Below are 13,147 nucleotides of genomic sequence, written 5' to 3' on the forward strand. Positions count from 1 at the left end.
ATTGCCTGAAGGCCTGGATAGAGTGGTAAATACATACGACAATGGACAATCTCTGAAAATGATGGATTCAAATGATACAATGGCATCCTAGACTGAGAACATAAACACTTTTATTACAGATCACAATGAAAAAAATCGATCATAATATATTATAGGCCATGATCTACCGGAACTGAGCATTATTGATCACACTGACTCAAAATTAGATGAAAATCGATCCTGGCCACAAGTTTCTGTCAACTAGTGTGGACAATTGCAAATATTATACTGGAAATTAATATAATACTTTTGTCAAATCTGAAGGGAAATTTTTAACAATTCACTTCAACAGTAGAAGCATGTACTCAAATTTTGAAAACTCACAGAACCTCACAGTTGAGAACCGGTTTAGTGTGATTGCAATTTCATAAACGTGGTTCAATGAGGAAAAGGGAGTTGATTTTGAATTAAATGACTATAATTTGAACTATGTAAATAGAACAAACAAAAAAGGAGGAGGAGTTGCTATATCAGTGCACAAAAGATTTAAATCTAAGATGATACAAAACATTTGTCATCGATGATTTACTTGAATGTCTTACAATATAAATTATAAATGAAAAACTGAGAAATATTATAGTCAGTTGTGTATATAGATCACCAGGCTCAAATCTTGAAACCTTTACAAACTGGGCTGAAAAAACATATTCAACAATCGACAACAAAACAGTATTCATCTGTGGAGATTTCAACATATATCTAATGAATTCAAACTAACATAAAAATATTGATGACTATATTAATATCATGTACAGTATGAGCTTGTACCCAACTATATTGAGGCCTAATAGGATTACTTCACGCAGTACAACACTCATTGACAATACGTTTACAAATAATATTGCATTTACAAACGTCAGTGGATTACTGGTTTGCGATATTTCTGATAACCTACCAGTATTTTACAGTGTATGATGAAAAGGTTACTAGACAAGAATCAACTATGGAATATGTTTACAAACGAGTTAGAACTGAAGAGACTATTATATCACTCCATGAGGACTTAGTTAATCAAAACTGGAATGCTATATATGGTACCGATGATGTGGATCGTGCGTTTGACATATTTTTGGAAATATTCACCAATAAGTATAACAAAAACTGTCCAATGAGACAAACTAATTAAGAATAAATCTGTAAAGCATTCATAGAGAACTAAGGGTTTATATAATGCTTGTAAGGGGCCGGTCACACAGCCGTTTGCGGCTGAATCGCGGCTAAAATTTTGCGTTTTTTTTTGCCCGTGGTTGCCCGCGATGGAAAATGCGCAAAATTGGCCAACCCGCTGTTAATCGGTGGTATGCCCGCAAAACAGACGCCGGCGACTGTTCCGCTTCCTCATCGCGTCATTTCCGCGTCATTTTCTCATGTGGACCACGGGTATAAAAGCTCCCGAGCCGGTGTTGTGCCCAAATCCGACTCCTACGTTCACAACAAAAACAAAGACGGAATGGTTTAAGTTGTATTACATTCCCAACAAATGCAAGACGAAGTGGTTTTGGTTATATGTTCGCCATTACATTCCCTAAAAGTTATATAAAAGTGAGATAAAACGAGGTAAAAGTGGTTGTAGTAGCGAGGGGATGCAAATCTCGGCAGGGATGTATTTCTCGGCATAACACCGGGCTGTAGAAATCATAACCGCTCAAGACACAGTCCCGTGAAGATCAAGATTTCAAGCTATGCCACCGAAGAAGCCAATATGTTATTATTGTAATAGTTTTTCATTTTTATTTTATTATCTTGTTATGAAATGAAAAGAAATGTCAAGAAATAAAAATGGATTTAGACAAGGTCACTACGGTGACGGGGATCCATGTTCACCCCTTGACGTCTCGAGCACAACTGACGTGTGCTCGGCAAATCGCGCTGTATATACGCGGAGAAAGGCGTTTGACCGTCACACGCGTAACACGCTAATTTCACGTAATAACACCGCGATACAGGCGCAGAACATGCTATTACCATGCTCCACCCACGATTACCAGCTGAAATTTCCCGTCCTACCCATGTGTAACCACGCCCTGGCCGCGGCCAGAGCACGTCGTCGTTCCACGTCATTTCCGTGTCATTACCTCGTGTGCCGCCCGCGGTTAACACGTGCTCAAAGTTTTGAGCAGCTCAAAACTTTTTCGCGCGGCCAACCGCGTGTGAATTTCCGACCGCGAGTAAAGCACTGCTGTATCTCGTCTATATGGCGGTCTCAAAGCGTCCAACAGCGTCTGCTTCACGGCCAGAAATTTCTGGCCGTGGTTCAGCCTCGATACGCCCGTTAAAGACTGTGTACCCGCGCTCTAAAGAAATGAGCAGCGCAAAACTTTTTCGCGCTGCCACCCGTGCGCGAATTTCCGACTGTGTGTTAAGTACTGCTGTATCTCGTCTGTATGGCGATCTCAAAGCGTCCAATAGCGTCCGCCTCACAGGCAGAAATTTCTGTCCGTGATTCAGCCGCAAACGGCTGTGTGACCGGGCCCTAAGGAAAAAAATCCTTGTATAGAAAATTTATTAAAATAAGAACTGAGGAAGTCGAATCCCGATATAAAACGTATAAAAACAAATTGACAGGAATATTAAGAGCGAGCAAGAAATTATACTATACCAATTTATTACATTATAACAAAAGTAATATTAAAGGTATTTGGGATATATTAAATAGTATAATAAAAGGAAACAATGTAAGTAATGCATATCCAAACTATTTTATTGATAAGAACAGTTAAAATTATCATTTAAATCAAGTTGTGGAGAATTTCAATAGTTATTTTGTAAATGTTGGACCAGAACTAACTGCAAATATCCCAGAGTGCAGTAGTAAGGAATTTGAGTAACTGATAAAATGAACTCCAAGACCATGTTTTTATCTAGGGTTACGGAATCAGAAATCCTAGACGTAGTTAACAACTGTAAAAACAAAACGTCTATAAATTGTTTTGACATCGATATGGTACTAGTTAAGCAAATTGTAAATAGCATTGTGAAACCATTGACCTACATATGTAATCTGTCATTTCTAACAGACAAATTTTCAAATCAAAGGAAAATAGAAAAGGTATACCAATATACAAAAATGGAAACAAGCACATTTTTTACAAATTATAGACCGGTATCTCTGCTTCCTCAGTTCTCTAAAATATTAGAGACTTTACAATAATATACTAGAACAATTTGTATATAAACATAAATTGATTAATGAAAATCAATATGGTTTTAGAGTAAACAGATCAGCAACAATGGCTATTATTGATGCAATAGAAGAAATCACCCATAGCATAGAAAAAAAGGGATACGCAGTCGGGGTATTTATTGACTTAAAAAAAGCATTTGATACCATCAATCATAATATACTATTAAAAAAACTGGAAAGATATGGCATCAGGGGCGTGTCATAGGTTGCTGTCGGCACGCGTGTCATAGGTTGCCGACCCCTGCTGTAAACACAAGATTTTATGAGTACTGTAGTCATGACATTGGGTTGATTCAGTTATTCAACTGAATTTCAGCTATTTTTCCTTTTTCCATCTTTCTACTTGATTCAGTTTATCATTTAGTTTTATAATGGAAACTAGGCTATTTTTCTGCAGGGGGGGGTTTGGGGTTTTTAAGGGTTATTGTTCTATCTTCGTTATTCATTATTCATTATCCATTATCCGTTATCGGTCAGTTCATAATACGCTACAAAGCCAGGAGCCGGGACACTTACTCTCAGCCAAAAGGCCAAGCTAAGGTCCTAGCCCTAAAGCCTTGCTGCGATCATTGCGAACCTTAAGTTGAACCCGTCCTTTCACCCAAGAATATCTGCTTATCACTTCTTTCTGTCCTATTTTATCTTTCCACCCACAACCTGATGAAGAGTTGGCTCGACAGGCTCATCAATAACGCAAATAATCTTTAACCAACCTTGAGCATCAGCCAAAAGCTTTTCATATTTAAAGTGATTACATATGACCATTTTTTTCAAAGAGGCACAGAATGAGTAGTGTTCCTACCTAAAATCATGCAACTATCTTCGAAAGTATCATACGCGCTATGGATCTTGAGAAATAATTTTTAAAGTTGACAGTTTGACCTCATATCCCCTAGCGCTCTGACATCACAGGATCAGCAAATGCGTAGCGTTCATTTCCACTACAAGTTTAATTCCTAACACTGCGCAAAAGTGAATTACTACACCCATTATCTGTGAGATCATGCCAAGAATATGCTGTATGATGTAATAAAACCTTTAAAGGAACTGCTCTTCTGTTTTGAGCTTCAATTTTGAAAACCCGCCCGCCTTCCTCTGTATCAGGAACCAACAAACACGCTGAAGTAAAGAGCCGTTCCTCAACAAGACACATACAGCTAATATTTCTAGGTTGTTGTCATTGCTTTTTGGATAATATTACAGGGTTGAGGCATCGGTGCTGTTTTGCACTTTGTGGACAAATTTTAGTTTTTCTTATTGATGTTTACTATGTTTTTTTGTATTGTTACCCAATGCAAAATGTATTGCACCCTGGTAAAGGATTTAATACATTTGACTATAAAGGATTTTATACGATTGACTCATAATGCAATGAAGATTTTCACTGACTGGGCTGTAGTTCAATGTCAGGACAGGCTGTGCGAAAAGCATATTATTTTGTCTAGGAAATTTTGATAAGCAGGACTCGTGGATTTGCTGACGCAGAAGGCAGGCGTTGTTTTGAGAAGCCAGACATCAAGGCGCTGTGTTGTGAGAACTTTGGCGCAAACAATTCCTTGGCACGCCGATGGGAGGAGCCGAGACACCATCTTGCTGGGAGACGTGGGCCAATAAGAGAAAGCTAAAGGACTTCAGAAGAAGGCTTCCCACAGACGCGAATGTCACTTCTTCGGCCGTCTTCGATGGAGTACACTTAGTTCTTTTGTTAGGGAAAATAAATGAGCCCCCGTGTAAAAATTTTGTTTTTCCTGTTCATTTTTCTCTCAAGAAACGAGCGTGCATAAATTGTTGGGTGAATGTAGGTTGTGTTTGGTTAATGGAGTAAGATAACTAATTAGAACAATTTGGTAAACGGTACATTTTGATAGTTAAATTCCAACACTGGTCATACGGGAAGGTGGCTTACTACGTGTGAGGCTCCTTCTTAAGGTGTCTTATTTTCCTCATGTTGCATGTTTTTAATTCTCCTTGCCGCATGTTGGTTTAAGATCTGGGGATGGTGTATTTGTAACTTGTGCAGTCATTTGAGACATTTTGTGATTAGGAGCCATACAAATTAATGTGACTTGACTTGACTACATAGTATCAATCGGTGAATTATTTCAGGACACCCTCAGGGTATTAGCAGTTGATAGTGCAATCATTTATTCTTTTGTTATAGACTGAATTCCATTAACCAATGCAGTCAGACTTTACTTTGAAGAAATGAAATTTTTAGAATGCTACTGTGAGTAGGAACACGCACAAACACAAATGCATGCTGGATAATAGTCTTGTCCAGGGAAGTACATATAAAATGTGGGGCATGTCATTATTTATGGACATGATGACTGAATAGGGTCCACCGATCCCCTACTACTGACTTACGTAAGAACTACATTACACATCATGTCACATTGTTACTGAGCATGCGCGATATGTCCCCTAAAACTGCGCTGTTAAAAAAAAAAAACAGCATCGGGTTAGTGGGGGCACGCCACCGTTGGCGTTCTGGAGCCAAAGTAATGCATTACTTTTAACCTGCAGTTATCGTAACAGTGTTATAATGGCTGGATAAATAATTAGTTAGGTTGCTCCTACTGTGAAAAAACATTAACGCCCTTACATAACTGTGTACTCTACAGGGAGTGCAGAATTATTAGGCAAATGAGTATTTTGACCACATCATCCTCTTTATGCATGTTGTCTTACTCCAAGCTGTATAGGCTCGAAAGCCTACTACCAATTAAGCATATCAGGTGATATGCATCTCTGTAATGAGAAGGGGTGTGGTCTAATGACTATATCAGGTGTGCATAATTATTAGGCAACTTCCTTTCCTTTGGCAAAATGGGTCAGAAGAGGGACTTGACAGGCTCTGAAAAGTCAAAAATAGTGAGATATCTTGCAGAGGGATGCAGCACTCTTAAAATTGCCAAGCTTCTGAAGCGTGATCATCGAACAATCAAGCGTTACATTCAAAATAGTCAACAGGGTCGCAAGAAGCGTGTAGAAAAACCAAGGCGCAAAATAACTGCCCGTGAACTGAGAAAAGTCAAGCGTACAGCTGCCAAGATGCCACTTGCCACCAGTTTTGCCATATTTCAGAGCTGCAACATCACTGGAGTGCCCAAAAGCACAAGGTGTGCAATACTCAGAGACATGGCCAAGGTAAGAATGGCTGAAAAACGACCACCACTGAACAAGACACACAAGCTGAAACGTCAAGACTGGGCCAAGAAAAATCTCAAGATGGATTTTTCTAAGGTTTTATGGACTGATGAAATGAGAGTGAGTCTTGATGGGCCAGATGGATGGGCCCGTGGCTGGATCAGTAAAGGGCAGAGAGCTCCAGTCCGCCTCAGACGCCAGCAAGGTGGAGGTGGGGTACTGGTATGGGCTGGTATCATCAAAGATGAGCTTGTGGGGCCTTTTCGGGTTGAGGATGGACTCAAGCTCAATTCCCAGTCCTACTGCCAGTTTCTGGAAGACACCTTCTTCAAGCAGTGGTACAGGAAGAAGTCCGCATCCTTCAAGAAAAACATGATTTTCATGCAGGACAACGCTCCATCACACGCATCCAAGTACTCCACAGCGTGGCTGGCAAGAAAGGGTCTAAAAGAAGAAAAACTAATGACATGGCCTCCTTGTTCACCTGATCTGAACCCCATAGAGAACCTGTGGTCCCTCATCAAATGTGAGATTTACAAGGAGGGAAAACAGTACACCTCTCTGAACAGTGTCTGGGAGGCTGTGGTTGCTGCTGCACGCAATGTTGATCGTGAACAGAATCCATGGATGGCAGGCTTTTGAGTGTCCTTGCAAAGAAAGGTGGCTATATTGGTCACTGATTTGTTTTTGTTTTGTTTTTGAATGTCAGAAATGTATATTTGTGAATGTTGAGCTGTTATATTGGTTTCCCTGATGAAAATAAATAATTGAAATGGGTATACATTTGTTTTTTGTTAAGTTGCCTAATAATTATGCACAGTAATAGTCACCTGCACACACAGATGTCCTCCTAAAATAGCTAAAACTAAAAAAGCCCCAATCCAACTTCCAAAATATTCAGCTTTGATATTAATGAGACTTTTGGGTTCATTAAGAACATGGTTGTTGTTCAATAATAAAATTAATCCTCAAAAATACAACTTGCCTAATAATTCTGCACTCCCTATATAGTGACATTATTCCCAACACTGGGTGATAATGAGAACTCACAAAGTAGAAACACTTTTTTTTTTTTTATTCATTTATTAATTTACCAGATGGTAAAATATAAATTCATTTTCAGGGGACACCCTGTACTGTGGTCCCTCTAGATAAGAGATTAATTAGCTCCCAGATTGAGCTTGTATCTAGAATGTCTTGCTTCTTATACAAATTTTCCCCATAAGAAAGCATTGAAAACCAAGTACTCCTGGCCAAGGGTATAGTTTGGAAAAAAGGTACCAAAATCAAACAAGCATTTTTGTGTCCCCACCAGTATCCTATAATCAATTAAAAATGTGTTATATCTACACCAATGCCAAGAACAAAGCTATGTCCTTGCTATAGTTCACAAATTTAAAGGTACAGTATGCAATTTTAATCACTTGATGTGACTGTATTGTCTGTTGTAACTGAAAATGAGTTTAAAATCTAGTCCTGTTTATTTGTATAGCCTTATTCATAAAAAGTCTCAAAGGGCTGTACAGCCTACAGACTTATTACACCACCCATCCCCTTATCTAAAACCTGCATGAGGGCAAGGAAGAACTCAAAAACCTTAACATGAGGAAATTGAGAAATCTTGAGTAGAGGATGTACATGAGGTGTTCCCAGGACAACCAGGATGCAATGGTTGTCCAAGGAGATCAACAAACAATACTCATACATCATCAACATGTCACAACTGGAACAAGCAGGGGATCCAAATTCATAACGTTTCAAACAATGATTTATTGAAGGATCGGGGAAATCTGGGCGAGAGGAAAAAGACAGAAATTTGGTGCTTGCTGGGCAGGAGGAGCGGGATGCCCTCGCGAACGAAGCGTGGTCAGAGGTCAGAACTACTCGGGCGGCTGGGACGGGAGACGGAGCGTGGTCAGGGATCAGAACAAGTTGGGCAGCCGGGACGGACGACGAAGCGTAGTCGGAGATCGGAGATTGGAACAAGTCGGGTAGCCGGGATGAGCGGGAAGCCAGGGATCAGGGATTGATACAGGAAACAGAATCAGGATATTGTTAGCTCGGACAGGAGAACAGAGCGTGGATAGGGGATCGATACCGGAAACGGAATCAGGATAGGGGTTGCCAGGACAGAAGAACGGAGCTTGGATCGGGGATCCATACAAGAAACTGAACCAGGATACGAGTAGCCGGCACAAGAGAACGGAGCTTGGATCAGGGATCGATAAAGTAAACGGAATCAGGATACGGGTAGCCAGGACAGGAGAACAGAGCTTGGATCGGGGAACGATATAGGTCGGGATCAAAACTGGAGCCATAGTCAAAAGTACTTGCCTTGCATATACTGTGGTTTGCAGACGGACTGACAAGGAGTGAATGAGAGTGTTGAGTTTAAATAGGAGGGGAACCAATCAGGAAACAAGCACCAGCTGGGGCCAAACGAGCAGGCCCAGGAGAGGGCAATGGGCAAATCATGACACAACATGAAATCTAGGTCATTCATAAGCTATAGAATATAAGTGTTTTAAGCCTAGCTTTAAACAGTTCCATGGAAGTTGCATATCAAATCTCAGAGGCCAAGGCTCTCTACAGCACCAGAGCCTGATTGGAGAACGCTCTAGAACCTGCTGATTTATTCTTGGCTCTTGGCAGTACTAGTGGACCAACGTTTTCAGAGTGAAGGCTCCAAGCAGGAACATAGGGGGAAATTAAATCCCTCCAGATCACTTACTTCTGATTATCCAGTCTTCATGGATGCAAAGAAGTTGTCTTGATCAGAGTTGCCGCTGTTGGTACTGCTGATATCATTCAAGTCGGAACAAATCACCGCATTTGCAACGCAAGCTTTGTAGAAAATGAAATAAAATAAGGCGAAAATATATTTAAAAGTCATGTCAAGTCATGGTTATTTGTATAACTAAATCACAAGAAGTCCTCAACGGGCTGCACCGACCACATACTATTACAGACTACAGACTATTACTACACCAGCCCCTGTTCTAAAACCTACATGAAGTTGCAGATCAGATCTCGGAGGGCATAGTATTCCACAGCTCTGAAAGACCACTCCATTTATCATCCTAAATCAGATGCACCTGTTTGAGTTTGTTAGCTGCCTAAAGACCCCTGTCCAACCCATACAATCGGTAAGACTTTAACTTCTAACATAGTGAAGACCAAAGACGGGGATATTTAAGCAACTAACGAACTCAAACAGGTGCTTCAGATTTAGGATGATGAATGGAGTGCAGGTGGACTTCTAATGAGCAGACTAATAGGTCTTTCAGGCTCAGAATTCTAGATGATACACAGGTGTTCAAATACTTATTTGCAGCTGTATCCCGCAAACATTTTTAAAAAAATCATGAATTGTGATTTCTGTATTTTTATTTTTAGTTGATCTTTCTCACAGTGGACATGCCCTACAATGAAAATTTCAGACCCCTCCATGATTTCTAAGTGGGAGGAATAGCAAAATAGCAGGGTGTTCAAATACTTATTTTCTCCACTGTATATATATATATATATATATATATATATATATATATATATATATATATATATATATATATATATATATATATATATATATATATATATATATATATATATATATATATATATATATATATATATATATTTGTTTTTACTTTTATTTTTTATTTATTTTATTTTTTTACTAAGATTTTTTAACTCAGATAAAGAAGTTTTTAAATCTTTTTATATTATCTGACATATCAGACAATGTTATTTATTTTAAAGCATTTTTATTTTTTATTTTACTGGAACAACAAGTTAAAATATGATTAATGAAGAAAAATATCATGGTAGAGAGAGAGAGAGAGAGAGAGAGAGAGAGAGAGAGAGAGAGAGAGAGAGAGAGAGAGAGAGAGAGAGAGAGAGAGAGAGAGAGAGAGAGATTGATGACAAGTCAAACAGGAGCAAGGATTATCCATCCACCAACAGCTGTGCAGCCTCAGAATATTTTTAAGTATGGCGATTTCAATTTAATTAGACAAGCACTGGTTAAGGACCCATTCGATTTGTTTATTCCCAACTATACAGTCTGGTTTTGCTTTAAAGTCCCAAAGTAAGTGTCAGTTGTTTGATTGAGACAGGTAGACAATAGGTGGTGTTTGAGCTTGTGCAATTTTTTTTTTCAATTAGTACAAATGGTTGCACAAACCTGCCCACTGCCCAAAGGATAGATGTGTGTTAGTGAAGTTAACCCCTTACATTTCCTGTAAATTCCCAATCCAAGATATACCCAAAGTAAATTAAATGCTGTTCCTGAACCGTATTGAGAATATGGACACTTTTGGTCTCTTTTGAAAGGTTACACACTAAAGTGTTCTCCCAGACTAGAATAATCACTGCAAGTGCACTGACATTGAGTTAGAACACTGTTAGGTTCAAGTTTCCAACATTTATAATAAAACGCTCTGCAATATAGGACAAAGAGAATCGGTTCTTTATAATTAGTTACTTTATTAATCATCATATTGAGAGCCGCCGAGATTCTGCTGTCAGACATCTTTTCGCTCGCTCTGCCCTGCTTGCTGCGTTCTGGCTCGGCTCGGCTCTGGCTCTGAGGATCTCCTCGAAAAACCTCCCTTCTAATATTCAGTTTTTGCCTTTGCTACGTAGAGTTGATTAGTCTTCTTTCGAAGGTCTGCTTTCCATCCAATGATGACAGGTGACCTTGGTCCTGGGAAACTCCTTTTTCCCAGGCTCTTTGGTGAAGAACAATCTTGAGTTATGGGATGCCAGGTCAGGATGTATTTCGTTGGTATGTGAGAACAAAAACACAGTCTGTACATAAAAAAACAACTCATGGCCTTGAAGAGTATTTTACGGGCTGAGAACTCTTCAAAATGGCTGAGAACACATATAACATATTAAATGTCAACTGTAGGATAAATACAACTCCATCATTCCCTCCTCTTTATCCTATTGGTGATTTAATACTTCATTCAACTGTCACTTCGCAATACGATTTTCAACAGAGAAATCATGAACACAACAACAGTTGTTACACTTAGAGGTTGTCGTCATAATGACCAGGATCTGAGTAAAAATCATGAAAATGCAGAGACAGGCAATCATCATCAACATTTGTGTCATTACAATTTTCACCATCGTCATTTTTATGGTAATTGCCAGAGTCATCGTCAGCATCGGTATCCGAGGGCAACAGAGCATACAAAGGTACCATCTTTGCCTGCATTGGGGCAAGAGCTGTTGTAATTAGTCTCATTAGCAATGTTCTTATGCACGGAATACAACAACATCCACACAATGTGAGAATCGCCGCAAAAACGGCTATAGTCATCATAGCTGATATTAATATTTTTATTTTTTCCAAACGTATCTCCAAAACCATCCCACATTGATGTGTCAACTCCTGAGTGGTCTTTCATCTTGTTGTTAAGTGACCTGAGGCCTTCCAGGGCCTTTGTCAGACTTCCGTCTGCTGCCGTGTTGTTCGGTATGAACGTGCAACATTGGTCACCAAAGATAGAACAGACCCCTCCCTTTTCAGCCAGTAGCATATCAACAGCAATCCGGTTCTGGAAAGCCATGAGGGAGGTAGCAGAGAGTTGCTCGTGTATGGCGGAGAAACCTTGTTCTGTTTTGTTTCCTAACTTCTGCACATTGAAATGGATATAGTTTATTCTGTCAACATTTTTATTAATTGTACACCAATAACAAATCAAAGATTCAAAACCCGCTGCTACTTGATCTGCTAATTTGTATTCATCTGGTACGCCTCTTGGAACACCGATGCTGTCGATGTATGTAGGATCATTGTCACTCCAGGCATAGGTAGACCTTTTTCTTTTCCATGCATGTGGTAACAAGCTCTTAACAGATGTTAGCAATTCAGGGATTGTGGTGGCGGTTATAGACACAGGTAAAATAAGAGACACAGATGCACACAATCCTGTGGTATTGTACGGTAGTCTATCATACAACTTGTCTCCTCCACACCACCACCAGATGTCACTCCGGGAGAGTGGTTTAAATGTTATATTGACTGTCAATATTTGGTGACATTGTGTACTTTTCAGATTACTTATTTTGTCACCAAGTCCGGTTCTATTTATACAGGTAAAATTATTTTGAGCTACTCTTTTAGAAAACACAGGCTTATGTTTTTCAACTGTCGTTATGGGGTAGGTTTGATCCCAGAAAGAGCAGTTTCCGTTTGGTACAGCATTATTCATTACGTTTATCAGGCACTCTGAGTTCAGAGTGGATGGTACAACTCTCAAAAGAGGGCGAGCACCCATACACACAACACAATCCGTCATGACAGCATGTGCCGCCTGCTCAGCCATTAGCAACCAGTTGTTATCTATCCTTGAAATTCCTGTGGTAACTTTGCACCACCCATCAATGTCTTTGACTGACATGCTTACTGATGTGATATTTGTCGTTAGAGAGTAGTTACTTAATTTTGGCTGATCAGTCGATTTCATACTGTCATTTACACACACTACGACCGGGAAAAAGGGGTCCATGCCCGAGGACCAGGCCCATAACGTGAAACCCCAGCACGTGCTGTTAAAAAAAATCTGATCCCGGAGGTCGAATTGTCTGGTTTGTAACGGTTATAGTCAGTTGTAAATTGCTTCCTTGATGCTGCAATTTAACCCGATTTTTTGAAATACTGGGCCTCAGAGCTGTCCCCTGGGGTCCAGTACTCCCCTGCTTCCGTTATAACCAAATACTCCCACCCTTGGAACGCTCCGTGTCCAAACACGTACCACC

At 39.7% G+C, this 13,147-nt stretch overlaps 1 protein-coding gene across 1 annotated transcript; it reads right to left on the minus strand.

Moving 5' to 3' along the window:
- Window positions 1-11,544: 11,544 nt before the first annotated feature.
- On the minus strand, window positions 11,545-12,789 carry LOC148351284 (uncharacterized). Its single transcript, XM_088354926.1, has one exon. The coding sequence runs from the start codon at window positions 12,787-12,789 to the stop codon at window positions 11,545-11,547; it is 1,245 nt and encodes a 414-aa protein (XP_088211052.1).
- Window positions 12,790-13,147: the final 358 nt, after the last annotated feature.

This window comes from Urocampus carinirostris, chromosome 15 (assembly GCF_059441175.1).
Source record: "Urocampus carinirostris isolate Australia breed hairy pipefish chromosome 15, RoL_Ucar_1.0, whole genome shotgun sequence".
Classification (NCBI taxonomy): Eukaryota; Metazoa; Chordata; class Actinopteri; order Syngnathiformes; family Syngnathidae; genus Urocampus; species Urocampus carinirostris.